This window comes from Sphaeramia orbicularis, chromosome 12 (genome assembly GCF_902148855.1).
Source record: "Sphaeramia orbicularis chromosome 12, fSphaOr1.1, whole genome shotgun sequence".
Lineage (NCBI taxonomy): Eukaryota > Metazoa > Chordata > Actinopteri > Kurtiformes > Apogonidae > Sphaeramia > Sphaeramia orbicularis.
The window spans coordinates 34254608-34277763 of NC_043968.1; the positions used below are offsets into that span (position 1 = coordinate 34254608).

Consider the following 23156-nt stretch of genomic DNA (forward strand, 5'->3'; position numbering starts at 1 on the left):
CATTAAACCTATAATGCCAAATGTATCATATTCAATACATGAGTTTTGAAGCCCTCTACATGATCAGTATATTTGTTTTCTACAAAAACCTGATGTATATAATTAGATACATGCAATACACGGATAATCCACCAGGGGTGAGGAATTCATTCACCAGAGGCCTTTCCAGTGACACTACAAAATTGTCATTAATGAGGAAGGAGGAAGAACTTTGACAATTTTGAAAAGGAATTACCAATTTGTTCGATATGTTTGTGTTATATTATGTTTTTGTTCAAAAATAATACTATCTGAGCATTGAGACCCGATGTATCAAATATGATACAAAACAGAAACTCATACATGGAAATTGATACTTGAGAAAAAAAAAAAAGGTTTTTGGTTGTTCAGAAGGACCAATAAAGGCTCCAGTTTCAAAGAACTGGAATTGTCTGTCTATAATTTAATGGTTCAGGCTTTACAGAGTTAAGGACAAAGATAACTGAAACTCTTTTTTTTTTTTTTTACTGGCGATTGGATTTAGCTCTGATCCTTTGATATGTTACAGTTAAATTGTCATCAAACCAATTTACTGCATCATAAAACTTTCACTTGTAATACTAATTTAACAACAGGCTACAGCCATTCATTCTTTCATTTTTAATTGCCAAGTATTTGGTTGGTTTGAATGTTAGAGCCCTTTGATTTTAATGTGATTTAGGGCTCTTAAATAAATCCATCTTTAGTGTACTTTTCTCTTTTTACAGCTCTTACAACTGAACATCTTTTGTTCCTAAAAATCAGAATAAGTAAATTAAATAGGGGGAAAAATGTTCAAACATACTTCTCTCCTGGTCTTTTGATTCTCTGACACCGCTATGCTGTTTGCTAACGTTCAGAAAATGTAAAACACTTTAAATCCAAGAAGTTAACATCATTTAATCATTCTGTGCTTTGTAAGGCTGGGCAGTGAAGAGCTAACGGACTATGGCTAAAAAAGGCTAAGGCTAGCTACCAGACTGCCAAAAAGGCTAATAGTGAGCCAGCTATGGCTAGCTGACGATTGCTAAGCTAACTGCTAGCCAGTTAAACAATAAATAGGTAGCAAAGTGACAGCTAAGAACAAACAAGCAGCTGTCTAACACCTAACCAGTGGTACTGAAATAACCAGTTAACAGTTAGCCAGCTGACAGGCACAAAGCTAGCATGGTAACACAGGCTAGCAACACACTGAAGAGCAAAAGCTGGCTAGTGAGCCAGCTAACAGGTAGATGGGTTTTTGGGTTAATAACTTAGTTAAAGTTAAAAATGATAACAAATGCCCACCTCAGCTCCCAAAATGGAGAGACACCACATTAAGTTATTTCTCAGTGATAAGAAAAACAACTTAAAAGTTGCATTTCTTTCTAGTTGGAATCAGAAAATTACAGACTTAGAATTAAAAAGAGTAGGAGCCTATGTGATTTTTCTTTAAAAAAACAACAAATTTTTATGGGCACCATACTGTGGCCTGTCAGATATGTTTAACTTTGTAAAATTAAGGTTATAAAAAGTAGTTTTTGGTGTCTATTTGTTTGCTTAACTACTAAAAACATAGAAAAAGCATTGTTCCCTCTGTCAGCACCATGTTTTTTCGGGTATAACATGTTTGTGTGTCTGGAGCTACAGAGTTGTGTGTTTTGATTGTCTGAGCAGCTCAGCAAACATCTGTAGTCTTGTCTTGGTTTGCTGCTCAAGTTGTGAAACAAGGTGTCTTAATGAGACATGAATGAGAATTGGAGGAGTCTGAACGCACCCCAATTTAACAGATATCAGGTATATCAGATTTCCTTCCATGTAATTCCAGGAATATGTCCCTGCCTGGCCATTCTGCACATTTCAACATGCTAACACTAAGGTTCTATTCCTGTATTTGTCCTGAACGCACCCCAAAGCTGTGAAAACCAGTGTAAAAAAACCCCACAAACACTCTTTAAAACTGGCTTATTCAGTTACAGCAGATTCCTCACCGCTGTTCATGAACTTTACTCTTTTCCTCCACCACAGCTAGTGGGGTGCATTTATTCTCAGCTGACGAGTTTAGGTAGAACCGTCCGTGGCTGGATGTTCCCATTGGCGTCTGTAATGGCTGCTAAGTTAGTTCTAGTTTTGGAGGAGGAGGATGTAGTTGTTGTGGAGGTGGTGGCAAGTTTGGAGATAGAGGTGATGGCTCCGTCACTGGTAGTGGTTCCCCGTTTGGAGGATGAGGTCTTTTCCCCTGTGGTGGTTCCTGTTGGTGGCTTTGGGAGTCTCCTTCTCAGCCATGGGTGGCGCAATGCCTGGCTTGGCGTCATCCTGAGCACTGGGTCCCACTCCAGACACTGTTTCAGGAAGTCCAGAAACAGTGCGTCATCACAGCCCTTAAGTGCGGCACTCCAGTCTTTACTGGCCGGTGGGCCCCGTACCTTCCCTCGCCGTGAGCGACCGCCATTGAGCACAATCGTGCCATCAGGCAGTGTCGTTACAGTGCAGTACCGTGGGTAGCCTTTGGACGAAACAAAGTTCTTGGCTCGTTTAGAGGCATCCAGAAGCTTCTGACTGGGCATGCCCAGTAGTTCAATGATGCAGGCCAACTGGTCAGCTTCGTCTTCACCTGGCAGCAGCGGGTAACCAGTCAGTAGCTCAGCCAGAATGCAACCAAGGGACCACATGTCAATGGGCATACCGTACCTAGAACCTGGAAGAGGGAAGGCAACCAGTCAACATTCATCAACTTTTAAAACAATCTCACAGGACAGCTGAGGTAAAAGACAATGTTACCGTTTTTGCATTTGGTAGCTCATTTTCTACAAGTCATGTATTCTTTCTGACCTTTTACCAATACATACCATCAGTATTTTGACAGACTGGATAACTTGGTTAATTTCTAAGGACAAATTCATTTTCAGTCAAACATCCCAGATCACAAATTGTGTCATGTGGATTCATAGTCTGTACAATATACAACACCCTCTCCCTTCCACTCTTTGCTTGAATCAGGAAATATTCCAAGAGAAGCTTTACTTGGAACAAGTGAAAAAGTAAGCAGGGCTTACCAATACCCCCGCCCGGTCACACAACACTTTGCCCCTCCTGTGCACTGATACCCTCCTTCCCCAGGGATTAATTTTAAGTCTTAACTTCCAATCTTTTCAAAATTTGTAAAAAAAGAAAAAAAATCCCAAAATTGAAATTCAGCCATCAAACTGTGCACTGCACCTCTGCTGGTGCTAAACATGTGTCAAATTTGAAAATCTTTGGGTGAATAGGGTCCGAGAAATGGGATATACAAAAATCTCAGAATTCCTGGTGTATCTATATAAAAATGTAAGAAACCTTATGGAGAACCATAGAAGAATGACAGGACAGACAGACATGCTTATGGTGGCTTTCAGTGGATTTCAGTGCAGACTAGAGGCTGCATGGAGGTTAGATAATCACATCCAGTTTTGGTTTATGGTTAAAATTACTATTACTAATTTACAAAACCTCTAACACTCACAAAGTGACGACATACATCTCAAGTATATGAAACGAAGGAAATTGAACTCCTAAATTCCTTTTTTCATAGATTTAATGTGTTTTAATGTCTGATGATTTGACTTTGATGAAGAAGTTTATACTGATGGCTACAATGACAATCTCACCCCATTCCCCACATGTTTTCAAACTATGGCCCACCTCTAGCAATTTTTTTTTTTTTTAAAGTCACCCCCCTTGGGCCAGCTCAGGTTCAGTCACCAGACTGTTGAGGACTGCTCACATGTATCAGCATTTCTCTGAGCTCTGTTTACAGTGAGAAATATTTCCATGTCTTGGTAGGGTTGCTATTTTTGACTGCGGTGTACCTGGAAAACTCACGGGCCAGAAAATGTGACACCGGCGACTGTGGACTATCTGATCAGGGTTTAGAAAATAGTTATTTTAATGTTTACAGCAGTTCGTTTTTGATTATTTCTTGCTGTTCTTACCCAGAATGACCTCCGGTGCCCTGTAGAACCTGGACTGGATGTATGTGTAAACTCTCTGATGTTCATAACAGCTGGAGCCAAAGTCTATGACCTGCAAACAGACAGCAGAGAGAAAAAAATCATGTTTAGTGGCAGGGACTCAGGTCGGTGCTTCTGGTTTCTGAAAGAGGACATGTCAGTATTCCAGTTTTACCTTGATACCACTACGTCCCTGCTGTTTGAGTAAAATGTTCTCAGGCTTTAGGTCGCAATGGATGATGCGGTTCTTGTGCAGTGAGTCCAGACACTGCAGGATGGAGTGGGCAAACTTCCTGACCAGCGGGAGGCTGAAGCCCTGGAACTTGTTCTTCTTGATGAGCTCATACAGGTTCATGCTTAGCAGCTCAAAGGTCATGCAGATGTGGTTTCGAAAGGTGAAATTCTCCAGCATATGGATGACATTCATGCTTGAGTCTTTGTCCTGCTTCCTCAGGTGTTCCAGGATGCGGATCTCCTCCGCTGCCTGCCGGTGGAACCGCTTCTCATTGCGGACCATTTTCAGAGCCACATGGGTTTGTATCTTGTGGTCAAAGGCCTTCACCACCTGCAGGTGAAAGAACAATACAATGCTATCAACTGTCACACAGACTATTAGCCCTTTAATTTTTTAGAAACTGCTTGGATAAACTGTAAATCCCAAAAATTTACAGTAATTTAGTTAGAACTAGCTTACATTTTATAAGAGGTGAGGAGTTCCGTAAGATACACACAACAGTACATATGAGGGGGCTTCAAAAAGTTTGTGGAAACAGAACATAGCTTTGACATTAAATCACATGGCCCTCAGTTTATACAGACGGACTTAAAGGCTGGTGTCAACGCTTGCAAAAGTGTATGGACCCATATGGAGCATATGTTTAAAAATAAACACCATAACTTAAATTGAAGCCAACTCGTACAGTATTTCATAATTTCCATTAATAAGAATATGATATGTATAAGCCGTTGTACCTGTCCAAAGCTCCCCTTGCCAATGACCTTCAGGACTTCGTAACGGTAGGCAATGTGGTCATGAGGGACGTGGATGTAGGATCCTTGATCGTCATCATAGCCACCGTTGTTGGCTCCACCCATCACTCCCGACCTCTTCTTAGCATTGGGACCAACAAAATACACTGAGGAAAGAGACACAGCATGATATACACAAAGATTCCTCTTAGTTTGTTAGTTATTTATTGGTATAGGTATTAAATGACTTTTTATGTGATTTAGTTGACTCTCCTTACCATCAGAGTAGCTGAAAATCTCATGGTGTTCGAATGATGACATTTTGGACATAAACTGCTTCATGGCCTGTTCTGCTGATAGGGCAATAGGCTTTGGCTTGCTGTCTGTTGACTTGTTTGAGGTGGCGCTGCCCTGGCGGCCGTGGTGAGGGGGCTCTGAGGCTGAGGTCTGCCGGTCTGGCAACGGCAGGCCTGGCCGGGTGGAGCTAATTGGAGCCAGGCCATTGGGTTGAGAGGTCAGGACGGGACGTTTGTTGGTGTTCTCCTCATAAAGTTGGGTGACGTGAGACTGTGACTGTGACGACAGCTGGACGGTGTCCGACATAGTGGCTTTAGAGCCTCCCTGAGGGCAAATGAGCTCAGAGTCAGATCAGCAAGGAACTGAGGAAGCAGAGTCCTATAAAAAAGGATGCACATTATTATGGACGTTAATCTGTCTTTCATCAGGTTGTTTATAAAATATTAAGAGATAGTGACCATGTTCCCATCACTATTTACTAGAATTTGTTGAACAGCAGACAGAAACCTTAAAAAAATAACAAAAAGATTGTCTTCATATGTTACCAGACTATCATCATATTTGAGAAGCTAAACTCAGAATGGTTTGAGATTTTTGCTCAATAAACTAAAATAAGTATTCCGTGATTAACATTGGTTGGATTCCCTTCAGAGACTTTAATCAAATTCTTTCACATCTAATTTTAAGCAATTCAACATGTGTGCCTTAGAGCCTTTTAATGGTTTAGTTCAGTATTTACAAATAAGACACAATCCTACTGTTATATAATATACTACAAATTTTCCTAGGAAATGCCTTTTATTCGTGTACAAATTTATGCTACTGCTCCTTGTACAAAACAGATGCAACTCCTTTGAACAAAATTAAATCTGCGATGAAGTGAATTTGGTATTAAAATAACACAGTTAACCATCTGACTGTTAAATAAGATTAAACGAATAACCCTAAACGCACCACTAAGAATAACTAGTGTTTCCTGAAGCCTGGTAGAATTAGATTATTATTGTCCTTAAATCATGAATAACTGTGTCTTTGTCTCTCTACAAGTTACTCCCTGTTGCCATGGAAACAACACACCTGGGTCCTTTCAGATAACAGAGGTGTATTCAGTTTCAATATATTGTCTCGAACAGCGGCTCAGTTCAAAGACCAGCTGTTTACCACAAAATAATAATGTGTCTGTGTGAGAGAGCTCAGAGATCCATCCAGTGAGGGGGGATAAGGAAGTGAACCAAAACAGTGGCATTGTCAGCAGGTACAGTGACATCTGAGAGCAAAGTGTTTGGCTGTGTTGACTCCTCCCTCACCTGACAACAGCAGCAGTGGCACAAAACAAAACCCTCATACACACACACACACACACACACACACACACACACACACACACACACACTGCTTTTGTCTCATTATGTGTGCAAACACACTGCCCTTTTTTAGTCAGTTTCTACAGTATTTTTCAGATGCAAAACACAATCACAAATGTACCTAATGTAGTTTAACAGTGTTAATGCTAACTACGGCAATATATCGAATTAATCTGTTGCGCATAAGTGTTTTAATGTAGAGGTGACTCACCCTACATTCAATACGACCACTTACATAACATATCATACTATACCTCCTTACATTTGATACCTACAAATTTGAGCAAGAGCAGACGCACCATTTCATAGAGCAAACATTACACTTGACATTTAATGTGGTTGCCTGTGTGTATTTATTTTATTTCTGTTGACTAAGCCCATGTAAGCCTATGCCTTTGGGTCCAACTAAAGATATCAGTCACCCTTGGGTGCAGGCAAAAACAACCAGATTGTTTTGGTGGAGGTGGCCCATTTGTGGTTTGACTGTACATTATCTGACCTCCAACTGGAGAATGAACTGAAGCCTGATGTAAGCTACTGAACTTCATAATATCTGTGAATATCTAAACAACCAAGATGTTCCCACCAGGCTTTCGGCAGTTTTAGCAGTTTACTTATTTTTTAGATGCATCGTTGTGCTGGTCAGTCTCCGTTACACCTAAAACACGCTCAGAAACAGTTAAAGTCCCAAAATTTGGTACATATGTTCATTTGGACTCAAAGATGAACTGATTAGATATTTGTGGAAATGATCAAGGTTGTTATGATCTCACAAAACACATTTCTTGCCATAACGGCATAAATAGATAATTATCCACATAAAAGAGATGACTGGTATACAAGTACTTCAACTGTTTTAGACTTTGTTGCCAGTTTGAAGTAGCTGTAAAAAACATAAACAGCTAATTTTCTAAACAGCTATTTTTTCCACTGGAAACTAAAATAATAAGCATTGTTCTTGCTGAAACAGTAAAAATACCACTGGATCTAGGAATAGTACTGATATTGTATGACAGGTCAAAGACTTAATTCTGACCAATAGATCAAATGCATTGTGATGGAAATGTACTGTATCTGCATGTGAATCTGCCCTCTCTTAAACCAAGAGCATAAAGGTCAAGTTCAGAGCTAACATGACAGCATACTACCTATGTGCCTGACTGAAAACAGCTGCTACATACGTGACTGTGAGGGAATAGTGTCCTCCTCCCAATGCCAAAGATCCCATTAAGGTAATCTATGATGAAAAGGTTTGTGTTCTCTCATTGCAGAGAATGTGCGTGACTGAGATCAGGTGGATCTTGTAATGTACAAAAATGTAGGAAAAAAGGAGACAGTAAGGTTTGACCCTGAGTTAATATTTTTTCGGACCTGCATTACAAATATTTTATCAGAAAGGAAATGCCTTTGTCGTGTTTTGATGACTTTACAGAGAAACACAAAATTCACCATAGACATAACAAGACGATTCAGGACTGTGGTGTCTATGATATAATGCGCAGAAAACCCAGCTAAAACCACATTACAAATAAACCTCTCTCCATCTCTGGGGTTAATGCAGTAAATAAATGCTGCATCAGTTTCTTCATACCATTAGTAATGTGTGTCTGTCTGTGTGTGTCCTTCACACCAGCCCATAAACCAATCAGCTGTTTAAAGCATCCTCAAGCAGAGAGCTATTATTAGCCACGTGGCTACAGCTGACGGTTACAGAGAAGTGCTGCTCAGGCTCATCGCTTTACACGGCTAACAGCATGCTAACACTGAGCTAACCACGCTTTTCTTATTAGTCTACATCAGTCAGAGAAAACACTTCATCAGTGCACCATTCACATTCTGCAGCCCAAGTATAATTCAACTGTGATGTTTATTCTTTGTGTTGATTTAACGTTCAGTTGCATTTTTCATTAATTTTCACTGCATGTCTAAGCAGACAGTGTCTAGTGGGGCACTGTTGCTCTAGCTGAAAAGCAGAGAAGAGGTATTACAAACCTCAAAAGCAATCAGATTTTCCTGAAAAATAACATCCAAATCCTATATTATGGCTGCTATCAAGGATACAGGTAAATGAGGCAGAATTTTAATTAGTAATGGAGTTAAGTAATGTCAACTAACAATCCCCAACACCAAACCTGTTGCTGCACAAACATCATATAAACACACAATAGTGCATTTATCTCCCATAGTGCAGTGCACCTCCAAATTTTGAAATTTATTTTTAGACACAATAAATTTAGTCACTGAGAACCCAGCTGTGATATTTCATAAATGTACTCAAAGCACAAACCAGTGTGTAAATGTGTGCTGTTACCGTCAGTGGGTTGTGGTTGTTGTTGCGAAGCGGTGGCAGGGCTATGGGTGATGTCGTCTGAGAGCCACTGTGACCAGGAGAGTAGACCGCCTCGCCTACTTTGCCTGAAAAAGAGAAAGCGTATGAGTTTCTTTTTCTGTTCAGATTAGAGCCGTCACAAAGAAGAGCATTTAATGGGCTTGGGAAAGGTTTTTTTGTTCTTTTAAAATGTCTTAAAAGTAGGGTCTTCCACCAACTTTTTCAATAAAAGCACAATATGTTTGACTGCTTTGAGGATCTGCATTTCCTCTAAATCCACAGCTTTTTAAAATATATTTTTGAGACATTTTTTCCTTCTATTATTTGTAGTAGACAGGAAGGCCAGATAGAGAAAGAGACAGAGATGGGATGCTGAAGTTAGTATGAACACCTCAGGTGCTTTAAACAGCTTCAGAACAGAGCACCCTGTTCGGTCTGGAGCGTGCAGGTGAATCACTTTAATGAGGATCAAGGTTTTAATTTACCCTGATAATCCCAAATACGCCATCAATACACTCTCTTCGTCTCTCCCTGCAGCTTCATCTCATTCAACAGCAAAGAGGCAAAACTACAGTGGTCAAAGGTTAAAAATCAGAGGTCACAGCACTCAATGATCTGAGGATTTATTGGTTTTCCTAGGCTTAAATATTGATTATTCTGATCATATGTAAAATGAGCTGTTTCACGGTTTTGTAGGGAAAGATACCTGCTTCACCTTCAAAGTATATTATGCTTTACCACATATCTGCAGTGCGGCAACAGTATTTAAAACCCCAGTTTTGTACTGTATATCAGTTTTCCTGATAGAATGAAGTTGCAGGTCCAGATAATTTGATATATTGCTTAATAAAACAACAGAAAACAGCAGAAAAGCCTGTTATACAGCTCAGTGTGATGTGTTTAAATTGATGTTTTCTTCACCCAAAGAGAAGCAGTTCATTTGAGACAATAATGAAAATCATCATGCACATTTGGGAAAATGCAACCGCCCGAAGCTGATTGACTTGCATGAAAAATGATCAGTCAAGGAAATCAATTGTCAAAGAGTTAAAACTAAATCTTTTTTTTTTATCTAATTATCAAACCTCTACTTAAACATGCGAACATTACACAGACAGTGATCAACGTCATGTGCTTACATCCATGAGTAGCCAGTCATCAACATGAAAAGTTAACAGATACTGAAGTGATGTGTGTAGACAGACCCTCACCAGCCTCCTGCATCTGAGCAGACTGTAGCAGACAGATGGTCTCTGCTGCTGCTCTCTGCCTCTAATCTGAACACTCACTGTAATCCTGCTAATGAGGACCACGCAGAAACAAGTCACGTATAACAACTGCACACATCCACATTGCTAACATGAATACACACCGTATGCAAAAAACAAGAGAGTGCAACCATAAACACTAGACTTCACAAATGCTGTAGACACAACGCCAAACCTCCTATTTATCAATGTGTACTCTGTTACTGAGACAGCCTGGGACACATAACCCAATTCAATAAATATTCTGATATTGTGATCAATACACAGGCATGAAATCCTGACTGAAACCTTGGTCTGTTCCATTTTGATCTTATCTGAAGATAATAAGTAATCTCATCATGTAACTTTTTATTATTTTATGACATTTTATATACTGAATGATAAAATAATTAGGTTATTTATAGCATTTAAATTGCAACTTCCTCTCTCAGCCAAGTAGTCATAAAATTATTGTGAAATAAATGTCTTTGCAACTTGTCCCCATGTGTGCTTACTTTGAGAAGAGAGATTATTTAAACATGTTATATATTATAATTTAGTAAGCATGTCTCTGAAATTAGAGAAAATTGTGATATAACACTGTCCTGTGCCCTGTAGTTCATGTCCATATATGTACTGAAGTTGTTTTTGACTGTATCTTCTCAGTTTCTGTGTTAATTTGTATACTTCCTGCTCACTGGTGCTGACATGGATCCTAAAATGTTTGATGACCAGGTGACCTGAAGCTGGGCTCTTACTGGAGGCTTAAACTTTTCTCAAATGCTCACTGTGTATTGGAGTTGTTTTTCAAGTTGTTTTTTTTTGTCCACGTGTGACTGGAGAATTTTTGCTGGGTTGCCAAGTCGCCTTAAGTGAGACACTTTTATAAGGACAGCGAACAACAAACAATTAAGCTGCTCCAGATACAACAGGAAATAAAGTTCTGTCCTGTTCAGCCTGTTAGACCTCAATTTTATTCTCCTCCATCAAGACTGTGATGTTACAGTTTATGAGACAAACTACCACATGGCTTTTTGGCAGTACAGGTAATACCAGGCTCCTGTGGGTACATACATAGACAGAGGGATCACCTGGATAATAATATTTAGTACATTTTAAATCAAGAGTTAAATGTGACAAGATTTGAATTTTGTCTGCAAATGTATATTGATTGCCTTCTCATTAATTACTAATAACTGTTACTGTTGATAGAAATAACATATCGATTATAATGCCCAACACAAAAAAAAAAATCACAGTATGGAATTTCCTCCCTGCAGCACTGAGTCAAATGATACCTGAGGTTTTGCTCTACATCCTGTTGACTCCCAAGTTGTGTTGTTAAAAGTCATGCACCAAAATTTCGTTCTCTCTCTCTCTAAAATCATAAAGGGAAAAACTATAACATGCAGGGTTTTGGGTTTTTTTATTGTCAATATAAAACTGATTTGTTTCATTTAGGTGGGACCCAAAAATAAATTAACTATAACCCTTTCAATACGCATACTCAGAGATCAAATGTGGCCCAAGCTCTCAGTCAAACTGTCTGTGGAGTTTCCTGCTGGCCTCTCAGCCCTTCATCAGCTCCACAGGGCCTCCAGCTCCAGGGAACATGACCATACTGTACTGTGCCTCTGCAGTACATGCTGATAATATAACAGGGATCTATAGCAGGTAGCACATACAGTATTCCAACAGTGAGCCTAATACATGCATGCTAACAGAGTGGAACAGCAGCGTGTTGAATGTGAACTTGATACCGAGCTGGAAATGCCAGAGTGCCGGTGAGCACGCTCGGCATGCTGCTCGACAGGACGGGTGGGAAAATCTGCAGCAATGTCACCGTACACATGCAGAAGCACAATGGAGAGCACGGCCACAACTACAAGAAAAATACTGTCCTGCAAAGTTGAGAAAGTCACCAGGAAACTACAAATGACACCCAATGGCACTAAGCTCACTCTCAACATTTTTGTGTGTTTTTGTATCCAGTAACAAATTCTTTGTTACAACCTGATAAATAAGTCTGTTCACATGTTTGCACACAAAAACAACTATGATAGTGTTAGAAAGGTTAGTATTGGTTCATTTAAAGCTGCAGGAGCCAGAAATCAGAGGAAAATGTACAAATACATTCCTTCTGCAGCTCTCTCCTCTCTATCCAAATCAAAAGACTAAAATAAAAACATATATCATGATGTTGATTCACACCTGTATGGAAAGGCAAAGACAAAATGACACAGTATTATATTAATTCTGTGATGAGCCATGGAGTAGAGCAGTAGTGTCATATCTGAATGTTAACAATGATCGTAATTCTCAAAACACTGATCAGACGAAATCTCCCGTAACAACACAGTCTGTAAACACAATCTGGGTGAGGCGCAAAAGTCTTCTTTGGTGGTGGTTGAAGGGGCCGTTAGTGAGGATTGCCAGTCATGCTTCTGTCAGCCTGCCCCAGGGCAGCTGTGGTTACAAACTTAGTTTACCACCACCAGAGTGACAATGTGAGAGTGAATGAATAATGGATCCATTGTACGCACTTTGACTATGCGTTAATAGAAAAGCGTTATATAAATCTAATCCATTATGATTATGATTATGATTATTATTATTGTTTCCACTCAGACCACTTGAATTACCATATGTTCAGGTGTAATTTTTGTCCAGTGACACCAAAAAATATCACACACTAAAGCTTTAAGCCCTCAATATATTTCAGGGCTTATCAATTTAGACTAACTACCCAACAACACTGTTTAAAATGGAGAACTGGGCAGCAGTGTTTGACAGTTTTAAGGATTCTAAATGTATGACGTCTCCTAAAGATATGTTTTCTTACTGAATGGATTATCACATAGCTTAAAAATTGAACATCATTGTTGATTTTCTTAGTGCCTCTCATCTGCTCCTCTACAGTGTGTAACACTAGCTACTGTTAGCTCAGACGGAGTTCAAATAACAAAAACTCCATAAAAACACCACAGGATGCACACGAGAGCAAGAAACAGGATGCTGACTGCAGTTCCTCTAATGGCCTCTAGTGTTGTTAATAGTACAGTATCAAATGCAGTTTATGCAAATTGTAACCAAACCACATTGGGAGGTTTCTTGAAATGGGATTCTAATTGGACGTCTATATGCATCCCAGTCTCTGGCTACTCGCATCACAATTTAAAATGCCTGTTGCATCACTTGCAACACATTGTACAACAATTAGTCCCCTTGGGATACTGAACTTTGAGCTGCAGATGGTACTGTCTAGAACAGAATAGAATAAACTTTATTATCACCGCAAAATACCACTGTCCAGTGCAACAAAATTTGCTAGACTGTTGCCAATGTTGCACAATATGCAAAAGCTAAATAAATACACAAGAAGGAACATTTGTTTATGGAGCATAGTGTCTACACCACCATCTTGCTTTACAATGCCTATTGGTCAACTTTATGCTACTGTTGTCCAATAATAGTTTGTATACAAACACCTTAAGAGAAAGAACTTGTGCTTTCAACTCTTTCCAATGCATAAAATTGTGGTTTGCACATTTGTGGTGCGCACATTTGTGGTTTCCTTAAGTATAAAAAGCACATAACTGAAATATTCAGTCAAAAACAATGCAAACCATATTGTGATAAGAAAATTCTGTGATAAAAAAGAAAATTGGGTAGATATGACATATATACAAAGCTCTTTCTCAAATATGGTCCAAAGGTACAAAATCAAAATGAACCTCCAAGGGGCTAGTTCTACATTGAACTCATAAGAGAAGAAGAATTACACACAACAAGATGATGTCATTAAAAGTGTAGGCTACCATTCAGACAGTGGAAACACTGATAAAGTACAATATTTCTGTTGTATCAAAATGCGTTTTTTGTTTGTTTGTTTAGTTGTTTGTTTGTTTTTTCAGGGGAATACAGTAATCAAAATTATGTAAAATAATCACAATGCAACATTAAAACTGGTATGACAGAAGCACTGAGGAGAATCCATGCTGCTACTAACAAAGCACTATGGAAAACAATGTGGAGAACAACCGCCCATGGACAGACACCAGAATAAATGGCACAATTGTGTGGAGAGAAATATGTTGGGACTGGAACTTGTAATTATTAATAATGTGGACCATTTTGGTCAAAAGATCTGACCTGAGAAACAAATGTGATTTGTCTGTAGCCTGTAGAAAGTCTTAGAAATCTGAAAGGTGTGAAAACATGATTAAAGATTACTATTTAGTGACATTTATCATCACAAAAAGAAAGCCTGGCCATTACTTCTTCAGTTAATCTGCTGGACAGTATTTTCTTTTTTGTGGTGTTGAGTGTTACTGATTAGTATTAACATTCTGTTGCTCCACTACAGTAGCAAGTAACTAACTGTCTGTTTATTTCAACTCTGAACATGACTGAGACCTTAAGAAATGGCGGCAATGGTCCCAAAGTTCTACAAAAAGAAAAGCTCTTCAGAGCTGAAGAAAACAACAACAGCAAAAAAAAAAAAAAGACTTAACTGTGGTGAAAAGCGTTTGAAGACCAAACTATACATCCTTAAATACTTAACTGCAGTGATGTTAGTGTTAAAGTATTGACTGGATATAAGATGCAAAGAGAGCAACCTGAAAACTCTCAGTCAGCACCCACTGTCAAGACAAAGACCACGAGAAAATCAACTGATCACAGATACAAACCCCTGATGAAATACCAATAACGAGCAAATATGGCAATGGCATGTGGTTGTTGAATAAATGAGCTGTTCAGTAGGTTTCATTATGTAACAAAATACTGAGTTAAAACCCACCTTTTGTGCAACAAACAAGAGGTAACAGCAGCATGATATGGTTTTACATCTTTATCTCTCAAAAGATCTGACCCTTCAAAACAAGATCAAAACTTCGTTACCACTCAAGGTCTTAAGAACAAAACATCATTTACACATATAATTATTCCTGATTTATGAAAAAATAAATCATTAGCTCTAATATGAAAACAATGAAGGTAATAAAGCCGGTTATAAAAGTAATTGTTTTGTATGAGTCAGTGTTGAAAGTGTATTACTATTAATACCAAGTAGACTAGCAAAAATTTGTAATAGTACACTGTCTATATCATAATACTGGAAGGTCTCAGAGCATCTGTGTGTGTGTATGTGTATAGGTGTGTGTGTGTATGTGTTTGTGTGTATATCTGCACAGTTCAGAGAAATTGAGATGTTTTTAATGGGCCAATTAGGTCCTACAGTTGAGGAATAGTCCCATCACATTAAATATCTTGGCAAAGCAATAGAACCGATATTTTGGGAGATGTTAGTAATTTTGGAAAACAATAGCCTTACACTCACGTTGTGTTGCCCATGACGGTTAACCGGAAGCACAGTACCACGCTGCATGACGGCAAATGAAGTTAAAAACAGGAACAATGTATTTACTAACTTCAGTCCCAAGATATCGGTATTAATATGACCCATGAGCCACAGGTCAGTGTGCTAGTATATACTACTCATTCTCCCACAGATGATCATACTTACATTATCTACCAGCTAACAAGAGTCAACCAGTAGCCATGTGGTGTTTACATCAGAAAAACAATTAACGCTTTAAAAATCATTGTAAAAATGTTAAAATTTCATATCAAGTTGACACTAAGATGGTGGCACACCTACTTTAACTTATGGATCTGTAATCAAAATCCGTATTCAGACTGACATTAGAAGGTGTAACAATGGGCATTTAGTATTTAAGTAATGTACCAATCAATGTCACATCCAATATTACAAGTAAAGTGGCTTGAGTTCAAATAGATTTAACTTATTAATTATTTTACAATGTCAAATTTTGACATATTTGTGCTCGGTTGGTCGAGTCAATGCTACACTTTTCTAGCTGGGACAGGCAGATCACTACCGATATTAAAAACAAAAATCTGATGCATGGCATTAAGCCAACAAAAAATGAGGAAAACATGCATTATGCAACAACACAGTGATGGTGATATGACTTCTGAAAAATGTCCAAACCCTCACTAGTCATTGCCCAAATGACAACAATTCACTGACTGGTCAAATGTTAACACAGTATGTAAATAAAACATATAAATAAAATGATACCTCTGGTTCAACCAGTCATGTTCCATGAGTCCCAATGATGATAAAACACACAGTTACAATATTTACGCCACTGAGAGACCGCTTAATCAAGTAGAAAATTTTTCATGGGCCAATGACTCCGAGACCACAAAGAGTCACTCTTTCCATCCAAAATCCCATACCATTTTTATATACCCAATTGCTGTATTAAAGTTCTACATACTTTTGTGTAAATAAACAGTAGAATGTATTTTTCCAGGTGCATTGATCAGTGTGTGAATACATATTACTTCCTGAATCCATGCTTGCAAGTTGGGAATCATGTGATCTTGGTATTCAGCCAATCTCACCTCTACGACATGTGTAAAAATATGCACTGTACCACCGTGTGTAAAACTACTGACTGCCAGCTACTGGGCTCTGTTCCCCTTCTGTCACTGTCTGTTGTCATCACAACTGCATTGCATTATGGGGTAATTATGGTGATGAAGTGTCCAAAGCTTGCATAATGTAATATTTACCCAGGAATACTAGTATGCAATTCACATACTCTTGATTTCATACATATTTAAAAAAAAAAAAAAAAAAAAAATCTTCTATCTACTAATTATCATGTTATATGGAGATTCCGGACAATACTACAATGTCTTAATTATTATGTTTTTTTACAGGGCACAAAGGCATTTTTGAACCAAAAATAAGCTCAATGACTGCAGGTTCAAGAGAACTGTGCAGAGGATACATGAATAACTGTAAGTAAAAAAACTATTATGTCCCATCTTTAAGGGGTAAATTATAACGATGAGCATTAAACACATAAATATAACCATAACAGTAGGTACTGGTGGTTAAAAATTGCAAAAGGAGCTTGTCAGTGCATTCTCATGGTATGCAGTACACTACACTACATAACAGAAAGACTTTCAACACAACAAATTTTACAAATGTGGGATTTCTTTGCTAGCTACTTATTGTGCACTGATTACATTTATGCTCACATTTATATTACTATTATTTTTTTTTTTTTTAGCTAATTTACCATGAGCTGCATAGCCACAAACTACATTCAGTGCAACATTAGTTTTGCATTTCTTTTACCAATTAAAAGGACTCTATAACTGTAACAGTCACGTCTAGACTAAACGGGTCATATCTTGTCATGGTTTTTAACCGGTGGCTCATAAAGCTTAAAGATCTTCTCAGATACACACAAAGCTAAAGCAGCCATGTTTACATGAATGTTGATGCATTACAACGGCTTTAACGGCATTAGCATGATCTGATCCAGCTATTTATAGGTTCAAGCTCAGTATTGTTGAACATTTTGTCACCGACAGCCAAAAAAACTGTATCAACATTAGGTTAAAGTACCAAAGTGAAACCGAATGACCTCTGACTGAACTGAACCGAAGCTTTATTTCTGTCTGCTGAGCTGGAGGCCAAAAATCACCCAGCAACCAGTCGGACACCCGAAAACACACATACACAAACCAAATACCTGAGCTAACATTACACATACAGTCCACAAATACACCGGGAAAGACAGCACAGACACCGAGCACCGGGTTAATGGTGTTATAACGGCTTTAAAAGCAGGTAAAATCACAAATGAGCAGCTTATAAACAGAGAAGGGAAACCAGTTTATAGAGCTGCTGTCACTAATCATCTGTTGGTTAGCTAGCTAAAAATAAACCTGACAGACAGTGGGGAAGACGTCTGGATCAGCTTTAATTCCGGTTTGCTGTTAAACTTTAGCCTTTCTACTGTCACATACCCGCTTCTCTGCCTTCCCTTATATGATTACACCTAATTTAATGAGCAGATAAAGACGAGTGTATTTCTATTCCTGTCTGTTAACTAGCTAGCTCCCAGCCCTTCCCTCTGTTTGTCTACCTTTCTGACTCATTACATTTCCGTTTACGTCGGATTAAACGGCGGTTAGTGGAGGCGGAGAATCAGCGGGGACTCTCCGCCAAACTGGCCGGGCTCAGGAGCCCTCAGGCCGGATACAGGGGCTGTGCTCACCCGTCGGAAGGACCGAGGCTCCGGGCTTCTTGGTTAACATGGCGGCCGCTCCTCTCCTCTGGTCACCGTCGGACAGGACACCTCCTCTTCCTCCATCTGCAGCTCCTCCTCTTCCTACTGCTGCTCCTTCTTTTACTCCTCCTCTTTCTAATCCCTCTGTTCACCCACTCCTCCAGTCTGCATCAAGATTTTCCTTCACTTTTACTGTTAATCTCCTCCCTCCATCACAGATTAATAACTTTTTCAATTTTTTAAAGAATTTTCAACTCTATTTTTTTTCATTTCTTAATAAACCTCTATCTAATGAAATATGTGCATTTTACAATTATATAATTATATTTTACTATTGAACATCTATTGTTCAATGTTATTGTAATGTCTTAATCATATTTTGGGGTGCCACACACCAGCCTGTATTTTCCCTTAGGTTTTTAGCTTTTTTTTTATTAGTTTTGACTTCTTTTTTTTTTTTTTTTTTTTTTTTTGCACTTCTTCCCCTTTCAACACTGACCACAAGTATCTAGACCTAGGATGTCAAATATACGGCCCATGGGCCTAAACCAGCCTGCCAAAGGGTCCAGTCCATGATGGGATGAATACAAATTAACAAGTGGCTCCAGGCACAACAAGCCCCGCCCCTTGCACAGATTTCACCCATTATATGTAAACCAGTGGCGGCTGCTCGTCCTTCAGAGAGGGGAAGCTCATTGTCGGCTTACATTTTTAAAAAATGTCAAGTTATTTAAACATAAATTCCACCCTCCGTTCCTTTTTAAGAAAATGGTCAGTGACCTTATCGTACCAAGTAAACAAGAAAACGTTGAAATTATGTTAAATTGAAACAAGGAAGTACAATTAGTGTGTTTTATTTACAGTGCAAGAAATGAACAAGTAATTTCGTAATGGTTTGTCTTTCGATTTCAAGGCAGAATGTGTGACGGTATTAAACTGAACTCTGTCAAGTGAAGGAGTAGATCTCAAAATAGCTGTCAATCAAATGGGATTCAGCCTTTCGACTGATCCTCCAATCAGCACGTGGAAGCCTGGCCTCCAGCCTGGCCGAGCTGCCCCCACAGCTCCATTCACCCCCAGAGACGCCGGGCGTCGAGGGGCGGGACAACATCATGGCATTTATCCAATTACCGTCCAGTTTTGAGGCAATGAAAAAAACTGTTCCACTCAGTCCCATTGAAGTGCATGGACGCTGAGCGTCTACGGGCAAATGCACTGAGCAGAGATTGAATGAGAAAACAGCGCAACGGGAATGTATGAGAAGTTGCAACATCGAGTCTGTTGATTTGTGATAAAGCTGATTCTGAACGAACTCATCTTTGAGATGAACGTGTTCTAACACATTTGTAGTCAATGAAATGTCAACATAACCGTACATATTTAACCATTTAATTTTTGTAATTTTAGGGGAAGCCGAGCTTCCCTTGCAGTCTATGAGAAATCGCCTCTGATGTAAACTAGCGCGTTGGGTTCTAGATGTGGTAGTTTTTATGCTGTTGTGTATTCGTGCATGCTGTGCCGCACTTGTCCAGCAGTCACCGCCAAAGTATTGTGGCCATAGCAATGTGATTGTAAGGCTATTGTATTCCAAAATTACCAATACCTCCCAAAATATTGGTCCTATCAACTTGCTGTTTTTGGTAGTCTGTTCCTTGAGCAAAAATACATAAGTATGACAAACTTCAGCAGTCAGCTCTTTCTGGATTTTGTGTGAGTCCCCAGACACACACACACACACACACACACACACACACACACACAGAAGCCACTTGGCTTTTATAATAGAGATGGGAAGATTTTAAAAAATCATAAAAAAATTTGAACTTTGACCTACCGTTCCAAAAATGTAATGGCATCTATTCTGGGTTGCTGGCAATCTATAAGCCCAATTTGGCATGAATTCAACCAATAGTTTTGCCCCTAAAGTGTTAACAAACAAAGAAACAAGCCAAATGAAAAACAATACCCCTTGTATCCCCTTCAGGGGGGTGGGGTAATAATATCATAACCTATAAATAATTATTATTTTTCTTGAAAATGTTCTCTGTTTTAGTACATGAAAAATGCTTACATTTACAAGCTATCCTCTCACAAAAAAGGGAATAACATGAACAACCATGTACAATCTGACATGTCTTAAGAAAAATATATACAGATTTGACCTTTGACATCATATTGGGCTGTATGTGGCCCCTGAACTAAAATGAGTTTGACAGCCCTTGGTTAAACTGACTTTAATCCATTCAGTTTGAATAATGAGTGCTATATTTTAAGTGTTAAATTTCAGCTTTATTATTTTGACCAGAAAACGACAATGATGAGACTGTTGAGTATTTACAAATAGTCGTCCTAATATACAGTAAAATTTACAAGCTAAAAGAGGCTTAAAACAGTTGTAGGGCTTCATTTAAGTAAAAGCTGTTAGCAACACTTGAAAATTTAATACAATCATTGTAAATATTTAACTGTCGGTAACTGCAAGAGCAATAATGATGTTTCACTCTGCATTACCTCTTATATAACAACATTACCACTGAAGTAAGTGAACTCACCTCATGAGCCGGAAGACATTTAGACTTGTCCCATTTTAAGCCACGGATTATGTCATTTTTTTTGATTCAGGTTCTAAAAGCAGGAACTGATGGATGATAAGGAGGTGAAGCAAGGACTTTTCTTCATCACTGCCTCATCCAGTATTTTCCAAACGAGCACATTAACACATACATGCTACCTGGTTGTTTGTCAAACTGCTTGGAGACCAACAACATGTTTACACTGGAGACAGAGGGAGCAGTGTTAAGTTATAGTGAAAAGTTTGGTGAGTCAGTGTGTGAGATCTCAGGTTTCACAGCTTTTACTTAAATTACAAAGAGGGTCAGGTTTATGTAACACACAGGACAAGAGGTAAATAACTGAGCATTATAAAGCAGAGAACAAAACTACTTTGGAAGTGTTTTATTAACCCTTAAGTGTGTAACTGCTTAGGTAAATGCTATCCCTCTACTCTTCTCTATTAATACTCTACTAGTGATACACATGATCATTAAACAGCTTTCATGTCTGTTTTTGACTTGAGTCCTAAATCAGTTAATCTGTCTTTTAATTCACCGAGTGCTTGCTTGATATATAACAGGGAAGCATGGTTAATAAGTGCAAAATAAATAGGTAATGACTAAACAGTTATAAACACAAAAAATATTTAACTGTTTGAGACACTAAAAGGAACTCTTTTTGTCAATGGGGTTGATTCCAGATCCAAGAACTTTAGAGGAAAAAAGACACGTTAACCAAATCATTACATTTGAATTAGAAATTGTATATATAAATTTTGATATAAATGTATTTTATCCCACACACGAAGGGAAACATTAATTATTCATAGAATGCATCATTTATTGACTGGATTTTCTCAATTTGATTTTCTGATTTATTTATTTATTTTCATTAAAAAAACAAAAAACAAAAAACAAACTCATAAAGACCCAGTGCTACTTATGTGGCAGTTCCAAAATATATATATATATATATATATATATATATATATATATATATATATATTTTTTTTTTTTTTTTTTTTTTCTATATTTGACTTTTCTTAAGTGATTTTTCACCATTTATTATAACATTATTCTCTTTATTTTGTGTTTTTACAGTGAAAATCAGGCATTTTTCTCTATTTAATTCACTGATCATGTAGATGTTCATTAAAGTTCAGATTAAAGTTTAGGGTTATTATATCAGAAACAGGGAAAACTGAAGAAAAAGTGTCTTTTTCAGCAAAATATATCACTAACTTAACATATACCAAGTGTGTCCATCCACTGTTATTGATCTAGCGCCATGGGTTTTAAAGGTGAATCAGTGTTGTAGAAAATGACAATGTTTCCACAGTAACTACAGAGCCTCTGAACGTCCAAATGGGTCATATTTGATGACCATGGAAAGATGACAAACTGCCTTTTACACCAATTATTTACATGTATCGAAAGGATTAGTGGATCAACAGGTATTAAACAGTTTAGAGCAGTAAATGGTTTTGGTCATCGGTAGATGTGTGGGTCTTTATGGGTTAAAAAAACACAAAATGCATTAGAAAATGATTTGAAAAGCAACTGTATTTAAAGCAGGTTTAACTATAGAGTGTAAAATAAATGTGAAAATGTGTTGTGCATGTTCAGCTATGGGATAAAAGCAGCGGGTCAATTTTAGTGTGTGTTATGTGTCCACATATACAAATAAAGATTCTTCTTCTTCTTCTTCTTCTTCTTCTTCTTCTTCTTCTTCTTCTTCTTCTTCTTCTTCTTCTTCTTCTTCTTCTTCTTCTTCTTCTTCTTCTTCTTCTTCTTCTTCTCCTCCTTCTTCTTTGTCAAAAATAACAGGCCAGGAGTGAAGTTGTGGAAACCCTGAATGATCCTGTTAAATAAATAAATTACATTATAACATATAAATAAAAGGTTACAGACCCTGAAAATAATGACTTTTGAATAATAGTTTGAACCATTTCAGTACATTTCAGATAATACTGGACTACAATTTTCTCTGTCTCAAAGATTAAATATATCACATTGCACATACTTTAATAAGATGAACTGTAAAATGACAAAAGTGCTGATGTTTTCAGTGTATATGATGAAGTCTTATTGCACATAAATATGGGTTTATGTACATTTATACAATAGATTTGTAAATCTTCCATTAGAAAAAAAAAGTGAATGTATTGTAATATGCAGACAGTATTTTGCAGTAGATCTGGTGGCTCTGAGACAAACATTCCTGTTGAATTAACCCATTGATTGATTGACTGATTAATAGGTTTACGTTTTCTATTTTGGTGACTTTGT

General features: G+C 38.0%; 1 protein-coding gene across 3 annotated transcripts; it reads right to left on the bottom strand.

Moving 5' to 3' along the window:
• Positions 1 to 507: 507 nt before the first annotated feature.
• Positions 508 to 18420, bottom strand: dyrk2 (dual-specificity tyrosine-(Y)-phosphorylation regulated kinase 2). Of its 3 annotated transcripts, none has more exons than XM_030148363.1 (7): positions 18304 to 18420; positions 8928 to 9031; positions 5234 to 5576; positions 4959 to 5122; positions 4162 to 4551; positions 3969 to 4059; positions 508 to 2695 (listed from the first exon to the last, which is right to left on the bottom strand). In XM_030148363.1, exons 1-7 carry the CDS (start codon positions 18341 to 18343, stop codon positions 2046 to 2048), a joined length of 1782 nt encoding a protein of 593 aa, XP_030004223.1. In that variant the 5' UTR covers positions 18344 to 18420; the 3' UTR covers positions 508 to 2045. The 3 variants fall into 3 exon arrangements, with proteins under 3 accessions (XP_030004223.1, XP_030004222.1, XP_030004224.1); XM_030148362.1 differs by lacking the exon at positions 18304 to 18420 and adding an exon at positions 17668 to 17896; XM_030148364.1 differs by lacking the exon at positions 18304 to 18420 and adding an exon at positions 9164 to 9290.
• Positions 18421 to 23156: the final 4736 nt, after the last annotated feature.